This window comes from Acanthochromis polyacanthus, chromosome 3 (assembly GCF_021347895.1).
Source record: "Acanthochromis polyacanthus isolate Apoly-LR-REF ecotype Palm Island chromosome 3, KAUST_Apoly_ChrSc, whole genome shotgun sequence".
NCBI classification, from domain to species: domain Eukaryota; kingdom Metazoa; phylum Chordata; class Actinopteri; family Pomacentridae; genus Acanthochromis; species Acanthochromis polyacanthus.
Genome location: NC_067115.1, coordinates 14,465,588 through 14,483,436, shown reverse-complemented (window position 1 = coordinate 14,483,436; position 17,849 = coordinate 14,465,588). Strand labels below are relative to the sequence as shown.

General features: G+C 40.1%; 3 protein-coding genes across 6 annotated transcripts in view; 2 read left to right on the top strand and 1 right to left on the bottom strand.

The window, feature by feature from the left end:
• The first annotated feature begins 93 nt into the window (after positions 1-93).
• On the top strand, positions 94-9,705 carry syngr2b (synaptogyrin 2b). The gene is made up of 4 exons (XM_022207804.2): positions 94-351; positions 4,668-4,905; positions 7,065-7,201; positions 7,545-9,705. The coding sequence occupies exons 1-4, from the start codon at positions 241-243 to the stop codon at positions 7,818-7,820; spliced, it is 762 nt and encodes a 253-aa protein (XP_022063496.1). The 5' UTR covers positions 94-240; the 3' UTR covers positions 7,821-9,705.
• Positions 9,706-10,693: 988 nt separating this feature from the next.
• On the bottom strand, positions 10,694-14,734 carry tk1 (thymidine kinase 1, soluble). The gene is made up of 7 exons (XM_022207426.2): positions 14,553-14,734; positions 14,351-14,382; positions 13,838-13,951; positions 13,050-13,143; positions 12,778-12,867; positions 12,406-12,525; positions 10,694-10,877 (listed from the first exon to the last, which is right to left on the bottom strand). The coding sequence occupies exons 1-7, from the start codon at positions 14,616-14,618 to the stop codon at positions 10,698-10,700; spliced, it is 696 nt and encodes a 231-aa protein (XP_022063118.2). The 5' UTR covers positions 14,619-14,734; the 3' UTR covers positions 10,694-10,697.
• Positions 14,735-15,570: 836 nt separating this feature from the next.
• Positions 15,571-17,849, top strand: part of LOC110960477 (kynurenine formamidase) — a 51,275-nt gene continuing 48,996 nt past the window's right edge. The window contains exons 1-3 of one of the 4 annotated variants that reach the window (XM_051945177.1): positions 15,572-15,705; positions 16,176-16,229; positions 17,785-17,843. In XM_051945177.1, the coding sequence (XP_051801137.1) occupies positions 17,838-17,843 (6 nt within the window). In that variant the 5' untranslated portion in view covers positions 15,572-15,705; positions 16,176-16,229; positions 17,785-17,837. Of the gene's footprint in view, positions 15,706-16,175; positions 16,230-17,784; positions 17,844-17,849 lie in introns of all 4 variants that reach the window. The other 3 variants (XM_051945175.1, XM_051945178.1, XM_051945176.1) reach the window with 3 other exon arrangements.

Here is a 17,849-nt window from a genome sequence, read left to right as displayed (position 1 = left end):
TTTTTTATCTCTAAAAATACATGGCTAGAGAAGTTAAGTAATGATAACAGCCGCACATGATCGTCTTTCCTGTTGAGCTCCACCCCTTTTACGCACGGCCTTTTGCGCAGCTCCTCGGAGTGGCTCCGGTGAAGCAGCGCAGCAGGAGGTGGCCACAGTTTCTAGTTTTAGTTAGTTAGTAGAAAGGCTGAGCTGTCAGGTCGGTCCGAGACGCACGGAGAACTCCAAAGGATCTAAAACATGGAGGAGACGGGCGGTATTAGTGCTTACGGGGCTGCGCTCGCAGGGGGAGGCTTCGACTTCTGGAAGTTTGTCCGACAACCGCAGACAATCGTGCGGCTGCTTAGCTGGGTGAGTGCACCGATCAGGCTGGATTTTATGTTATAAAGTCGCTGTAATTTCTCCGATGAGGCAGCAGGGGTGTTCGGCCTGACGTGTGAACAGGTGCGTCTGGCCCGGAGCCCCTGAACTACCCATGTGGAGCGGTTTAAGGATATATTTTTATTTCGGCTTTAAGGCAGCGTGTCCCCCGGGAGTCGCGTTTCATGCAGCTGCTCTGTGACAGCAGCTCGGTGACAGCTCAGGTCAACACTGCTGCTGTCAGAGGACAAAGACACAAAACCGTCGCAGACACACACAGACTCTCACTTCCTGAAGCACAACGCCCACCACGTATAGACTGCGTGATCCGCTGTGGTCGTGTTTTAACAGGCGGTGTTGGTAGCTGTCATTCTGAGGAGGTCACACAGACACATGTTTGCACTGAGAGGGGAAGTGAGACACCTGGGAAAGTTCTGGGAAGTTGTCACACACCCCCGATCACCTGTTGCTAGGCAAATTTTATGGCCCTGATTTGTTTTGTGATTAGGACACTGACTTGCAAAGTTCACAATGATTTGATGCAGTGAAATCCGCAGTAAGAGCAGAGACTTGAGTTTGTCCTTGACCTCAACATCTCCTTGGTAAAAATGAAATCATATCTCCTCACAGTAGCTACATGTGCTTTATTGTCATCTGCTTGGCTTGAACTGCACAGTTTGTTTTCTACTGTCTTATTTGTACCCTGCAAGTTCAATTTTTCTCATCAATTTTTTCCTGAACCTCTGTGTCTATTGAAGAAAAATCAAAGATGCCTTCTGTGCAGTATGACATTAGTTATTAAAAAGCAGAAAACAAAAATTACATTTGTTTACTTACTTTAAAAACATAAAAAACCTCCATGGTATTAATAAGCACCTTATTTGTCCAAGTGCCCACAGGTGTGATTGATGGGAAAATATTGACTCTGCATACAATTTGATGTTTTCTTGGTTATGTTTTTAATTTGTTTCCATATTTGTCTTCTGTCTGCTCTGTGTAAACAGAAACACTGCCTGCAGTTCAACTGAAAAGTCACAGAATATTTGCCAGGTGACGGCTGGTTGCAGCTGAGTCACTCATGGCTTCACAGAATTTTTGCCTTTATTCAGAATTTAGTAGGAATAAATGGTTCATTTTTGGCATTTAAAAAAAAAAAGTGACATGCATAAGGTGGAGTAATGTTGATGAAATACGGTTGTTTTCGCCAACGGAATCACATAATTTAAGGGCAATTTTTTGGCTCTGTTAAGTGGTGTCATTTTTCCAAGTTCATAAAGATAACCTTTTCAAACTTGCTGGTGTGTTTTGGGCTACACAAGGGTAATTAAGTGTAATTTATCTGTTTGTCTTGCTGCTAATATGCATGTATTGTGAGCACAAACAGAAACAAGACACACAGCTTAGCCCAGCTAGTGTATCCAGTGTGGCAGATGAGGCCTCAGGACAGAATGTGTCCTTGGTTGTATCTGGTGTTTGGGAAACTGTGCGAGAGAGATTATGTGTGTGTTGCTGGTAAACAGCGACTGATGGGCAGGTAAGGTGATACCTGCGTTTCCTCAGCTGACCCTCACTCTTAATCTTAGTCAGTGTGTCTCAGTGATCCGCCTGTCAACTGTGCTCAACTCATCTCAGATTCATTCTGGCTAGATCATCGTGTATCTGTGGTGATGTTAATTCTGCTTCTGTAAGCCAAAACCTGTGGCGCAAGAGTGGATTGTTCGCTCTGCAGCCCTGCCTACAGCTCCCATAATGCACCACACCTGCTCCTGTACCAAGGAAAATATCTGCTTGTTTAGCCCTCCTGTCATCCTGCGGGTCAAATGGACCCGTTTTAAAGTTTAAAATTTGGAAAAAAATATATTTTCACAGTGAAAACTTGCAGTTTTTTAATATTTTTGGGAAATTTTTGAACATATTTGAGTGGAAAAAAAATGTTAAAAAAAATGTTTCTTTAAGAACATTCAGAAAAAAATCAACCACAATCCAGCGAATTTCTCTGGATTTTGGTTGATTTTTTTTCCCTGAATGTTCTTAAAGAAAACATTCAAAGTTTTACTGATATATATGGAATCACATTAGATATTTTTAGGATTTTTTTTTGGAAAGATTTTTTTTTTTAAAGATTTACATTTTTTAAAAATGTATTATTTCTTGCCAAATGTGGGGATTTTTTTAAAAATAAAACTTTCAAGGGAAACTTTTAAGGAATTTTCTTCCTGAAGATTTTGCAATTTTTTTTTATGAATTTGGGGGATTTTTTTGCTGAGTTTTTGAGTTTTTCCAGAGAAAGGAACAACATTTTTGGTGCCCGTAAATGAGGACAATGGGGGGGTTAAAGTCTGTCCCTCAGCACATCAAAACTTTCTCTATGTTTATTTAACAGAAACATCCATCTGCTCCTGTGAAAGTCCCTGTCTCACTTCTGTCTCATATTCAGGAACTCCCCTTGTGTTTGCTTCCTTAACGTCTCCGGCTCATTTTCTGTCGTTGGGCTCATCCCACCAGCAGGACCGCGGCCTCTCTTCCTTCCCACCGGTTAAACAGTCCCTCTCTGTCCTGCTCCCAGATCTCATTATGAGTGTTGTTAGGGAGCTGGTGGCATCTCTGGAATCACATGGCAGGCAGCTGCACTCAGAAGTAGGTCACATGGTTAGGTGGGTAATCGGAGCAGATATCGGCGGCCGACCACAGGACAGTCAAAGCAACCAGGCAGCAGTTAGCAAGACAAGCACAAGAGCAGGAGAATATTTTAGGAGTAACTAATGAGAAAACACATTTTTTGTGATGTTGTTATACAATCAGTTTAGCCAGTTTGTAAAAGTAGAAGTGGATACAGCTTCATGATTTAATTGGTAAAGGTCCATGTTGTGCCACTTTTCTGCAAATTAATGAAAGTCTCACATGTCTCCAGAATGTATCTTTCAATTTTTTTTGGCTCAAAATACTGCAAAAATGGTTCAATTTACCATGACTGTACTACTTCTGTTTTTGTCCCTGTTCTAAACAGGCTGTGTCAGTGTCTGTAGCTTCAAATACAGCTGAGTTGCTGCTGTCCACGCCTCTTTCAGGAAGAAGACTCTCTCTGTGTCTGTGATTGACGGCGCAGAGCAAAACAGTTAACACAGATGTGAATGTCTTTATATGACCCGACTGTATATCACCTTTTTACATGTAAATATCACTGAATTCACTGTACAGTGTTTGTTTTTAAAACTCTTGCATTTAGACACTGTTGTGGTGATAAAATCAGCAGTCCAGAGCAGCAGCTTGGAAAATGGCTCTGATGTGACAGCTGGTTAATGCGTAGTCTGTTTCATTTGTTCTGTTGTCTGATAACAGAAAAATAAGAGAAATGATAACAGCTTTCTTGGGAATTTGACTGTATTAAAATACAGTATATGTGAGCACAGAGAGCAGGAAAGAAGCAAACAGATACAACTACCTGAATTTAGGTGGCACTGAAGCAAGACAAGCATTGAAATGAAAAAATAATTTAAAAAAGAAATAAAAAAATATTTATTTCCACCATTTCTGAATGTCTTTGAACTCTTCAATTTCAACAGAGCTCTGACCTGTGGGCACATCATCAAAGTTAATGGTAATGTTAGCCACATTAGCCGTGCAACATGCTAACACTAGGACTTGCCTATTGTAGTGGTCACATTGACATTTATAATAAAAGTAATCCACTGGGTGCTCAGTTAATTTGAGGCTAGCAGTGCATGAAGACTCTTGTGGCCAACAGAAGAACATTTGGTGAGCTTTGCTGGTGGCTGAGATCTCTTAGAGTTAGCAGAAGCAGCTCTAGAAAGTAAACAAACCTGGTGAACTGGTAGATGTGGTGCGCAACTTGATATGCTCACTTTTTTATTTTACATTTTTCTAAATTTATTTGATGTTGGGCCCGGGTTTTTATTTCTTTCTTTGAATATTTTTTTTCCAACAGCAGGTCACTGGAGTCCTTTTAAATAGCAGATGTACAAGTAACTGCACCACGAAGGAGTAGTTTTATAAAGCACAGCACCTCTTAACTGAAAATATCAAATGTAAAGTATGTCTTAAGCCTGCTTGACGATTTTCACACAGTGCTTTCATGAACTGAAGTTAGTAGGTTGTTCTGAAAATGTTTAGCTTTGCTTTTGAAAAAAGGTAGACAGTTATGTAAAGTATGCAATTTTTAGTTAATGGGTAAACTATAAAAGCCTTTCTAACTGTTCTCTTGTATGTTTTCAAATCAGAAAAGGTTTAAAACACTGTTCCTTAACTTGTCCTTCATGGCTGCTTTCTTCTTTTCTGTTTCTCTGCAGATTTTTGCTGTTGTGGTGTTTGCCTGCATCACTACAGAAGGTTACATCAACCCTCACCACAGTGCTGAAGCTAAATGCATCTTCAACCAGAATGACTCTGCGTGTCAATACGCTGTGGGCATCGGGGTGATTGCCTTCCTGGCATGTGTGGCCTTCCTGGTGTTGGATATTTACTTGCCTTTCATGAGCAATGCACAGGAGAGGAAGTATGCTGTCATGGCTGACCTGGGATTTTCAGGTGAGCAGGTTTCGTACTTCATAAGGGCTTTATTATTTTAACAGTGGCACACCTGTAATTTGAAAAAATGTCATTCACTAACCTACAGAGAATTATCACCAGACTTTGCTGTTCCGTACAACTTTGTGTTTTAGCTTCTTTCAGCTCATTGTTTTGATTTTTGGCTTGTAGCTTTTTAATGCTCTGAACTGCAAAACCTGACAGAGGGTTTAAAATCATGTTTTCTTCAAAGAAATCGTCAAAATTAAACTATTTATCAGAGCCATAATCTGTAAAACTACAATTGTGGATTTTCAGCTTTCTGATTGTCCTTGAGCTCCTCTTCAGGTTGTCGTTCAGTCAGCAAAATGATAAAGTCTAAGCTTAAAACCACATAAATGTGCATGTGTCAGTGAATGTGCCAAAAATAACAAACTACATTTTGTAGAAAACTAAAAATTCTGTCCTTCTCTACACAACTGGGAAGTAATTAGTGATTCAGCTGCGACCAACAGTCGGGGGACAGAAATTTCGGGACTTTGAACTGGGCACAGAGCAGATACTGAATGTAATAAGATGTCTGTGACACATGAAACCACCATTTTTACCAGTACTGCTAACACCTGTAGGTAACAGGAAAAATGCTGGACAAGCTGACTCCGTGGTTGTTCAAACTAAATAATGAAAGAAGTTCAACTTTTGTCTCTGTTTTTGAAAAAGGTAAAGTAAAAAGTGTCATTTTGGCATTAGTGTGGTATCATACTGTGCAACAAGCATTTCTGAGTTCTCCTTAATTCTGTGTTGTTTTTGTAAAGGTGAAGTATGCTGTCCACAATGAGTAAAAAATGTGACAGCATTTTAAAAAACAAACAACAAAATAATTTTAAAAAAACTGTTCAGGGTCCAGAAGGTTGATGTTTTGTTTCAGTCTTACTGTTCTCATAAACCTCCTTTCCAGCTCTGCACCCATTTCTAGTGAAAAAATAACTCTGAACTCTCACATCTTTATCTATACTTTATATTGTACAGTCATGACAACGAAATCATTTGACACAATTTACTGCTCTTGGAAACGTGTACGTTTAACTTTGATTTGAGGTCGACCAGTTATTGCACTGATGCACTTATTCCCAATAAAATGAATTCCTTTAAAATGTGCTGCTTTGGTTTTCATGCAGCCGCCTCTCAGTTTGTAGTCAGTCTGTGGTCTCAAGCAATTTAACACCCAAAGAGCTATTTCTTTGGCCACACTTCACAGGTAATGGCCCATCAACAATGCAAGATAAATGTTTAAAGTTCTCTTTTAAATAAATGTGTCAAAAAAGACATTCCAGCAAAGTTTTAAAAGTAAAGTTTGTGCACATTTAATTTCATCACAGTTATATCAAGTCCAAACTTTGGTTATTGTTGTCTTTGTTTGCTAAAAACTGATATCAGCCCTGAAAACAAAAACATACCAGTTGGCCAAATAGTATTACTGCAAATATGCACAATGATAAGGACAATAAATGTTCTTGAAATTATCTGTTTAATATTTAAAGTCCTTCTAATTTAGGATGTTTATTCGATATTAAGATCTTTGTTATTGTGTGTAGAGTCACATATGTTGACACATAAGTAATTCAATCCACAGATTAACCTAGTTTAATATGACTGGTTGCTTTTGATACAAACATGGTGGTTTAAAGGGGATGTTTAGCAGTCATTGCGTAGTGATGCTTCATATTTTTACCACCATGTTATTCTCCTCTAAGAGGGATTTTGTCCTTGTTATTGCTTTCGTTTTCTCATTTGAATGTGAGCCTTTTCATACAGAAGCCTCTGAGAGTTGAGGTGACGTGGAACAGACCGCTGCCTGTTCTCCTGACATAACGTATTGTTCATCGTCACACACAGTAGACGATGAGTTCGCAGCAGGGTGGAGGGGGAGGGTGACCTCACAGATTCTGATGAAAATAAACATTCATCAGCTGCACACAGCTCAGTTCACAGTCGGCCATTCTTCCTGCAAACAAAGGAGTGGTAGTTGGAAAAAACAGCGTGTGTCCATTTTAACAGATGGCAACAGGAGAACCCATTTTTATTCTGTTGCTTTTGTTGTGTTGTCAGGATCAGGGTGTTCAGCTGACCTGCTATAACTTAATGAGGGAAATGTATCTATGTGTTTGTGTGTTTTCTAGTGGCCTGGACCTTCCTGTGGTTTGTGTGTTTCTGCCTGTTGGCCAGTCAGTGGAGTCGCACTCATGATGTTAGCAGTATCCCTGAAGATGCTGCACGAGCCTCCATCACCTTCTCATTCTTCTCTATCGCCACCTGGGTGAGCAGGAACGCTGCTGTCTTGATTTCATTACTAATGCTCAAATACTGTAAGCCTCTTTCAGACTGGGAATATGGAGGACTTGAAAAACATGCCAAAGCATGTTTTTCATGCTTTGGCTTTTGTCTGCAATTGCGAACAAAATATATGTGCTAATTAGTTTGATTTAGAGGTGCTGGTGGGCTGATTTTCTTTACAGACCAACCGTTTCCACCATGTTTGTGTAGCTCACCAGCTGCTGGCTGTAACTTCACATTATGTAATGTCTAATATTTAGTAAAACTGACTGGAAAGGCCTTGAAAGAAGCTCATCTGACCCTGATGTTTTCATCTCCTTGTGCAGGGAATCCTCACCTACTTTGCCTTCCATCGTTTCCGCCGTGGTGTAAATGACGGCGCCATCCCAACGTACACGGAGCCGCCGGCGGATCACCACACCCCCTACCCTCCCACGTACGCCCCCACATCCTACAACCCCACCACCTACACCCCCACCACCTACAACCCCACCACCTACACCCCCTATCCCAGCGGCATTCCCGACCTGACCCAGCAGCCTGCCTTCACCCCAAACATCCAGCCGCAGGTCGACTCCGACTACCGGCCGCCCAGCTACTGAGACGAAGGGAGGTTTACGTGGAAGCGGTGTTCCAGGTCATCTGTCGGCACTCTGACTGCAGCTGCACTGCCCTGACATGCAGCGATGCCATACTGATATGGTTTTATATTTCATTTAACACACTTTTCCGACATTTGAGAGCCAGAGCAGCGCAGCTTCAGGTCAGAGATGAGGGACGCTGCTGTTTACGTCGAAGGCTCTGAGATCAGATCTTAAGACATCAGGCTGACTGTTGAGATTAGAGCTGGTGGTTGAGTAATCTGACCTTAGACCTGTGTGCAAAGACGCAACTTTTACCTCAAAAGGGCTGATCCTGCAGGGGTAGTAGTAGAATTTATCGCACAATGTGACTTTGTGAAGACTACGACAACACCAATCAGAGAGCACATGATGCGTTTCTCTTTGCTCTGGTGGAACCTGAGGATGTACATTTGTACATATATTTCACTATGCAAAACTGCGATTTTAATGGTTGTATGTGCTTGATTGTTTTTTCTTATTCGGTTGAGTGGATTTCTCTTTTTCTGTTTGTTAATCTTGAGAATTAGTAACAGTTTAGTATGCATTGAATTAATTTAGCAATTGGGAAAATGTAAAGTCAAATGTCCCCAGTTTTAATTTGTGGAGCACAGAGTTTGTTCGCCATATAACCATAAAATCACCTTTTGTTAAGGTTTTCTGTGTTAAGAAGCCATCTATACTGTCTATATCCATTAAAACCCTGCATATTCTTAAATCTGATCATGGAAAATGTAAGAGATTTGTGAAACCGGGTTAGATGTACCAAACTGAAGACGTGTCCTTTGTACATTCATAGTCACCTTTACACTTTAAACTTTCAGATCGACTAGAGGGAGGAGCAGGCAGATAGCTACATTTATTGAACTGGTTTATCCACTGAGCATGTCCTCACACACACAAGTAACTCATTAACCGCCGGAAACACTGCTTCTTCTTCAGGGCAGCCTCGCACTTCCTCCGAGGACATTAAGCTTTCTCAACACTGATGTTTATCTCAGGCTTCTCACTCTAAACTGTTAAAGGCAGATTACAGCCAGAGTCGATCACACATTAACGACCCGGCCTGTAATTATGAGAATCAAACATCTGTCTTCAGAAAGACTGCTGGTTTACTTTGTCGCTTTGTGCCCAATAGTAATATGTTTGTCAGTTTAACACCTCGTCTGAATCCAGTTCTGCCTTCTGTAGATCAAATGACACTGAAACGTTGGCCTGACATCAGCTTCGGCTCATTGTTCCAAGGTTGCTGCAGGGGCGTAAGCAGAGTCTGGGTCTGTCGTCGCATTTGTCAAACATGGTGTTGTTGTGATCGTAGAGTTGTTGATAATGTTTGTCCTTTAAAATGTGCCTAAATTGCTGAAGCCAAAAACATGAAAAACACTGCTGTTGATTTGTCATTTGTGCCTCAAGGACAGAAATAAACTTTGAAGTGGTTTTGGGAGGGAAAGTGAATGAGAGAAAAATGTGCCATGATTGAATCTTGAAGTTCTATTTAAACAGCTGTGCATCACAGCTGCTCTTGCTGCTGTGCTTGAATGATTTTTACTAATTTCCATGTTCTGGGAAATCCATTCTTAAATTAGTATTTAAAATCAGTGAAGCTGTTTGATGACTACCAGCTTAAATGACTCAAATTTTCTTCTTAAACTGTGCCTGTACCATTTCCTGCTTCAACTTATTGGCCTTAGAGGTAAAGAAAAGCTAAAATGTGATGATTTACGTCTTTCAAGCAAAAAATAATTGTCCACTTTTAAAACTTTGCTCAAAGATAAGTTAGACTAATGCACATTTTATTAAGGTTCATGATTTAGATGTGAGACTAGAAGGATTTGTGATGCCTTCATTAAATGTTTTATAAAAACTGTTTGGATTTTTCTTGTTTGTATGTTTTTACCATCGAGTTGTGAAGTTCCTTTTCTCATTTGTTTTGATTTTATGTCATGGGTGGCAGAAGCATAACTGATCTGCTTTGGTTCATAGAATACAAATAACATCTCGTTAATCATCCAATGCAGTATTACAGGTTTTATATTGAGTACAGAGGATACACTCGGCTCACTGCACAACAGAGGAGTCTGCCAAGACAAACTGGTTATTTTGGTCTACTGTTGGATGCGAGGGCATTACATTACACATTACAAAGTTTGTGCAGCAGTTAGAAACATTTACCTTTTGAAAGGAGAATTTCTCAACCATTGCAATGAAAGCTAATAAGAGATTCAGTGTTTCGAAACTGTAGATTTTATTTGAGACCATTTCTGATCTGCAATACAGTTTTCACACTGTCTTGCTTATGAATAATAGCAAAAATACATTTTGTTAAACAGCAAAATATTGTCACACCTTAGATTTGATAAAATAATGCTACAGTTAAAGATGTAGAAAGAAGCCCAAACATAAGTTACAGATATGAACACAACACCACAATGTAGTTAAACCAGTGGCAGTCGGTTGCCATCTTCCTTATATTCAGAGTTAAGTGCTTTTCAATATGTTTCAAGTAAATGACCACAACAATTACACACCAGAAGAAATTAACCGACTTATCAAATACTCTAGCAGACACATTGATTAAATTAAAAAACAACTAAAAGTTATTAAAGATAAAACAATTCCACCCATTACTTTCACACCCAAACACAACTGATACATTTTTCCTGGGGCAAGTCTTATTTTTTATTTTTTTCTTTATTTATTTGATTGGGACAATGCATGTTAATGAACAGACATGAAAAAAAAAACATGAAAGTAAACATGCCAGATTATAGCCTTCAGGCTAATTTCCATCTGTAGTCCCACGGGACAGGGTCAGGGAAGAAGAAAAACATATAAATGTATTTACATTAAAATAAGTCTTCAGAGGTGGAGAGAAGAGAAAAGCTTCCTGGGAACTCCAGGGTCCACAAGTTTTCCTGTGAGAACATTTTGTGGAGTTTCATTCCTGAGGAGAAAACTGTTCTCTTTGTCCACCGTCAGACCTCCGTAACACTTTCTGCATACCGCCTGATATTTGTCAGCTCCGCCAATCACCTCCACCTACAGCAAACACAGTTGATAGTTATTTAAAATTTTAAGAAAAAAGACAAACACATGAACAGATTTGTTTCTCTTCAATCTTCTAAACCCACTATACAGGGTGGGAATATGGACACAATGGCGTAGGAGAATGAAAGATGAGAAACCAAGCACATGTTCATCCCACTGGAATTTTACTTTAAGCCTTTTAGACTCAGGCTCTGGCAGGTTTTGGTAAAATGAGCATATAACAGCTTGTTATAACATGTCACAGTCCACATCATTATTAGTCCAGTTGCTCATGACTAAACCCTTCTTGGATGCTTGTTTGAATTTATCCATTTCACAGAGAAAATAAACCCTAGCAGAGTTTTAGCCCCATCCCATCAAAAATTCACTTAAGCCTTTGAACCCCAAGTAGTTCCTGGGTGTGTGTTTCTTCACTGTGGGCTCATTTTTCACTGGAATAGAAAGCCCTGCACCTCTACAGAAACAGTAAAACCCTGAGCAGCAGTAGAGACAACTGAGACATGTCTTTTGTGAAACAGTTAACCCCCCCCAAAAAAGAAAATCTGAAAGTAGAATTTTGTTTGTTTTACCAAAATTGGATAAAAAACTGGAGTCAACGTTCTTTCGAACTCCCAGAGGTGTTAGTGATAATGGAAGGAAAAACCAAACTACATAATGTAGTGTGACGACCCTCTACCGGGACACCAGGTGCTCTGTTGTGTCTTTCCAGGGCTCAGTCAGGGTCATCAGCTGAATGAGCCACACCTGGGACCAAGTGGCTCAACTATTTAAACCTCCCTCACTACAGTCAAGCTCTCTCTGACAGGAGCTGCTGCCTGCCGGAGCTCCAGCCACGTGGCTTTGGGTGTTTGGTTGCTGTCACCACTGTGCACATGTGGTGGTTTTGTGTGACAGTAAACCTTCTTTTTAGTCACCATACTGTTGCTGTCTCCCTGTTTTGTTGCAGCTTCAGAGTCAGATTGTAATAGTAGATATTTAACTATTTTCATTTTGTCTCCTATCTGCTCTATGGAAACAGAATGTAGTTCAGCTGAAATGTCCCTGAATTTTTGTCACACAGCTGCTGGTTGCTATTGGTCTCACTGTTAGGGCAGCACAGTATGAGGTGGTTAGCATTGTCACCTCATAGCTTGAAAGTCCCTTCCTCTCACAGTCCAAAAACATGCTGACATTAATTGGTGATTCTAAATTGTTTGTGTGAATTTCAGTGTGCTTGGTTGCTTGTTTCTCTATTTGGCCCTATCACAGACTGGTGACCTGTCCAGTGTAAACACTGTCTTCTCCTTAAATCAGCTAGGACAGACCCTGCAGAGGATTAAGTGGTGTATAGATAGTAGATGGACAGATGGCATTCTACATTCAAGGATCATCATAAATTTAAGAATCTGACCATTTGTACAGTTCCTAGCTCCAATAAATGGTATAATCACCTTTTAAACATGCTAGTAAGCTTCATGGTTCAGAGGATTTGACCTGTTTTTCCCCTCCAAAACTTTGTTTTGGTTCTTTGCCTCCTCACCTCCTTCTCTGATCCTATCCTCTTGGTGTAGGCAGCGTCTTTGTAACACTGCATGCAGACGGCGTGGAGCTTCACTACGCTCTCTGCTAGAGGCACAAGGTTCAGGATGTTTCCAAATGGCTACAAGAATGCACAGGACAGCAGAAAAGCAATCAGGACTGCAGACTAGATGGAGGTATAATTACATTACAAAGACAGCACAGACACTATAGAACGTGGTAGTGTTACCCCGGCAGATTGTTCAGCTCTTCCTTAAAAATGTTGCCTTTGTTTTCGACATTTTGTTAAATCCGTTTTCAGTCTTGCTCACAGAGTCACACAGAGTTCATCTGTTGGACAGCAACACACTGACATAGAAACTAAGATATTCACCTTTCTCTGGAAAGTTCCATCCAAGGCAGCGACGATGACGGTCTTCCCTAAATTGGCCATCTCCTCACAAAACTCCACAGTGTCTGGAAACTACGACACCAAAGATGCACACACTAGTTAGTGATGACTTTGTTTACCTCTATGTTAACACAAAGACCTGATTGCACACAGGGATAACTGTAATTGGCACCATTTACTAGTTCAGAGAGCATGGATGCGAACTGGTTAACATGAAAGAAATAGAAAATTATACAGTATTTATAGAAACTTACAAACTGTCCCTCATCAATTCCGATGACACAGACTTGCAGTGCCAAAGACCGCACATCCCCCAGACGATTGGCCGGTACAGCTGCCATTGTGCTTCTGAAAGATGAACAGAATAAAGGAGAAAAACTTAATTTCTATCAGAAAAAGTGCATTGTGTTGTGTTAGTCTGCTCATACACAAATCAGTAACATTCCAAACATCTATTTGTAACACTCCCTTGTTACAGTATATTCCATTTAAACTATAACAACCCTTGGCAGGAAAATCTACTGAGGATTCTCACCACTAGAGGTCAGCTTTTGCTCAGGCATTATGATGACCCAGACTTAAGAAGAGGCAGATTTCTCACGGACTGCACAGCTCCAAAAGCAAATGTTTAACTCTTATGTACAGCTACAGATATATTTAATGGAGCATGTTTACAATTAAAAACTTAAAAGCAAATTCTGGTGATATAGGAATAAATACAGTTATCCAGACATACAGGGTTCCTGACACTTTATATACATGAGGTATACACAGTGTCCAAAGGGCAGCAAATAAATCTGTGATATTGTCCTATCAGAGGCTATATTTCAGATATACATTATCAGCATTATTCCATATTATGTTTCCACTAAGAGCCCTTTATGCCTGTGCTGTACTTGTTAATGTGAAATAACTGCATACAGCTAGATTACAGAGTTAATGCCTCCTTTTGCGCCCATTATTTCCCCAAATGCTAACTCTATTAGTGTAAATATGAACAGCATAAGTAAATACAAAGAGTAAAAATAAACAGAGGGCTTACTTGTCATGTGTGGCCATCCCTTGATCTGAATAACGTGTGTCTTTGGCATATTTGATGACCAGGCAGTTGTACTGGGCTATCTGGAAACGACGCACTCTTCTCATCAGTTCAGTGCTGCAAAGTAAAAATCCGTTTTAGTCAAATCAATATGTGTATTTTGCATATTAAAGTTCACTTGAAGACATGACACTTCCAGTCTCGTTAAATTCACAAGCATGTGGCAAAGCATACTGTCTGACATATTGACTAAAAGTTAAGAAGGGGCAAAATCAGTGTGAAATAATCCTAAAATTGCAGATGTTGATTTGCAGTTGAAAACATAAAGCATGCCAGCTGTAAGTTTCACAACAACACAGATGGGAGCTGGATAAACAAAGCAGAATTTGGCGGGATGGTGAAGTGTGGGCGGAAAGTATCACTTCATTATTGCTTAACATTACTTTAAAAACGTATCACGATTAACAGTGGCTGACCACAATCCTATAAACGTGCTGTTTGGATTTTTTTTTTCACCTTTTGCCTGAAAACATTGGTCCGAAGATGACCTGCGAAGAGCAAAAAAGGGACTGTTAGACTCAGGACGACGTTCAGATATGAAAAACAATAAATACACATACGGCATGCTTTCAGATGTAGAGCTATAGTTAGCAAATATTGTGTCCTGTAGGCGTAATTTATCCTGTTATTTATCCTGTTAAATCAGTCAGATACGAACCTGGATCTGTCCCCGAGCTTTCCTCGGTGAATTTGGCAGAACTCTCGGAAAGTCCACGCAGTTCATTTTAATATAAATACACTATAATAAATAATAAAAGCAGAGTAAAACAATGACAGCGACACTACGTAAGTGTAAGCTATCAATAAGTTCAGCTCCTAGATGATTTGGAGCTGGAAAAAGTTGAAAATGGCGCGCCGGCGGTTCTCGGCGGATTTATTCGTAAATTCACCAATAGACGTTGAGTCACGTGACGCTGAAAACCAATCAGAATCCGTTATTTGGACGGCAGAGAGCGCCGGCACCAGAACTGACCAATCACAATGTAGTGCCGTGAGCGAGCGCTAACACAGGATGTGTGCTTTATTGTCTTTAAAAGGACTAGGTTTTGAAAAGCGCTCGGTAAGACGCTGCACCATTCCGAATGAGCAAGTTCACCGAGAATGACTTGTACAGTGCCACAGAAGGTTGAACAACACAAAAATAAAATTATTGTATCTTGTTATCTGTAGCGTAGAAATAAATGGAAACATGAACTGACATGATAAAGGCCTTAAAAAAATAAGTCTTGCTTCCTGACTGAAATTCAGGACCTGCCTTAAGCCTTTGATGCACACCATGGGTCAAGAGACACCCATTTTCCACTGAATATGGGTCACTTTTGACTCATGTTGTGCATCGAAGGGTTAAAGAGGGGGACTGTGTCAAAATAAGTTTACCAGCGGATGCTCTTCTAGTGATCAGATAATGAAACAACAGGGCGTCATTAGGCCTATTTTAGGGGGGCAAAAAAAAGTTGGTTTGTTTGTTTTTCTTTTACAAAAAAAGTGCAAAAAATTTCCATATAATGTGACCAGAATATGAGTTTAAATACATAATCACATAACCAGTCATTTTTTAACTTAGATACGATCATAAATCTTAGTTTCTCTTCACTTCATAGTGGAAGGTAGAGAGTCTGAGTCGGTGTGTCGTTATCCAGTCCATTCCACTTGTTCATATGGAGCACGCCCACATCACTGAAATCCAGTCCACGTTTCCCCTGCAACCTAGGCTGCTCTCGGTACGTGCAGCACAACGAGCACACAGAACGGACGAGACCAGCATTAGGAGAACGTGAACAAGAATGGATATGCGAAATGTTTTCAGGAGAGTAAGTATTCATCACTGCTGATAGTAACAATAAGTTAGCTCCAGCCTCCCAGCTAACAGCAAATGCTCCCTGTTTGACAAATGAAAACCTGGCTTGTTCACTCTGTAGGAGAGAGTCCCTGTAAAGGAGGCAGCGTGAGACGGCTGCTGTATCTCTGTGCACGTCTTAACTTTGTTGTTCTGCGGTCAAAAGTTACATTTCAGCTCTAAAAGAACGCTGCTACTTAGCTGGCTAGTTAGTCTGAAATGCACCGTGAAGGTTCTGGTTGTTCATAGAGTTAGGTGTGCACTCTTTTTTTTTTAACCATATACTATCTTTGGGGTGACTTCCTTCTGGAGCATCAGCTCCAGCATCAGATGCACACAATGAAACAGGAGCTGAGCTCATTCACGTATGATTATGTGAATAATGATGATGATGATGATGATGATAATAATAATGATCACTCCACCACCCCTATTGACCTGTAGGAGTCAGGGCAGAGGAGCAGAGAGAGTGAGAGGGGAGAAACCTCTACTGGAAAGGTGAGTCTAAAGTATTTTACAGGAGAGAGTCATTTGTGATGCAGACAGTCTTGGATTTTCATGGAACTTGATATGAATATGAAATATGAAACATTTCAGTCCAGGTGCACCATATAAGACTTATTTAACTTGAGCTTTTATTTATTAGAGTAATGATTGGAAAGTGGAGATAGCCAAGAGAGAGAGATATGAGCCAAATTAGCCCAGTCCAAATATATGTCACAAATAAATAAATAATTTTGCTAGTTTTGGACCTAATATGACTCTGTTTTCACTGGTTGGACTGAAGAAGACTAAGACCAGGAACACTCTGGCTCGAGAGGTAACACTCTCCTCTATTATGACTATTAAATGGCTGGTTTGGAGCCATGCAATAAATGGGAACCCACCCCAGAGATCATCAAGGCTTCAAAAAAAGCCACCAGGGAGTACAACATGGCTCACAAAAATTCATTTTTCCCTGTTCTTTTCCTGTTCCTGTTTACAGTTGTGCCATTTATTCTGAATTTACAGTCTTTGTTATTTATTTTTGGGCCTCATTAATAAGTTATTCATTCATTTAGTCCTGGGTTTAGTCCATGATACCCTGCTCCTGTGATATCCAGTCAGATCTGGTTTAGTCCTGATTTTAGTTCATGTCACCCTGCTCCTGTGAGACAGAGTTTAGTGTGTGATTGTAATTCTGTTCAGTGAATAGATAACTTAAGTTATAAAGATGTTTTGCTTTTGCTTAAGCACTTTTTATTGTTTAGTTGCTGATGTGGTCAAATTGAAGCTGTTGTGCATTAGAATCCTCCAAGACAAATGTTACAAAGTGGTTGCTGGAGTTATTTCAGTTATGCAGATATTTATGGAAAATACTGAAATGTGTTGTGCTCATCCAGCTACAGAACTTTCATCCATATTTTACATGAAGAACTATTTTCAATACTGCCTGCTGTTGCAGGTTTTTTTTTGCCTTTTTTTTTAGCTCAGTGTTGTTGTTTTTTATTATCCCTCTATAATAAGATTTTAACAAAATGCTCTTAAAATACACCAGAATGCAGGAAATAGGATCAGTAATTTTCAAAATCTTCTGGGGGAGGACCCCCAGACCCCCCATCAGCATCCTGCACAAACCAAATCTCACTCTGAGGTCTGGCCACAACTTGGCAACTCTGAGTTATTGTGAGCAAAAGTCATGGCCACTGTGGTGTAAAACATTTATACAGTAAAGTATCTCTGAATAAATCTAAATCTTAATGTGGAAAAGCAATTTCTCAGTTTTTGTTAGCTGTAAAATTAAATGTTTGCTCACATCCTGTACATCTCTTGGGGGCTAAGCCCCCCTGTCCTTAAAACCTAGTGACGCCTCTGTGTGAAGGCTGTCTGCTTTTCAGCAGAAGAGCAAGACATTCAGCCTGGAAGTCACACAGATGTGATTTATGATTATTTTGGTCTACAACTGTTTGACTTGTAGATGTTTCTTTGTCATTAGTCACGTGGTCTGTCAGCAGCTGGATGTAAATAAAGAGTAAATAGCTGCTGGGTGTTTCTCTTCCGCATTTGTTTTTAGCTCAGCTGCTGACTGTCCCACCACCTGTCGAAGAGTTCAGGGGAAACGGAGTCATGGAGGTAAAG

Coding starts and splice junctions, on each gene's coding strand:
- syngr2b (XM_022207804.2), top strand. CDS start 241: ATGGAGGAGACGGGCGGTATTAGTGCTTACGGGGCTGCGCTCGCAGGG. Junction 352..4,667: donor TCGTGCGGCTGCTTAGCTGG/GTGAGTGCACCG, acceptor GTTTCTCTGCAG/ATTTTTGCTGTTGTGGTGTT. Junction 4,906..7,064: donor GGCTGACCTGGGATTTTCAG/GTGAGCAGGTTT, acceptor TGTGTTTTCTAG/TGGCCTGGACCTTCCTGTGG.
- tk1 (XM_022207426.2), bottom strand. CDS start 14,618: ATGAACTGCGTGGACTTTCCGAGAGTTCTGCCAAATTCACCGAGGAAA. Junction 12,868..13,049: donor GAATTGATGAGGGACAGTTT/GTAAGTTTCTAT, acceptor TTGGTGTCGTAG/TTTCCAGACACTGTGGAGTT. Junction 12,526..12,777: donor ATGGAACTTTCCAGAGAAAG/GTGAATATCTTA, acceptor GCATTCTTGTAG/CCATTTGGAAACATCCTGAA.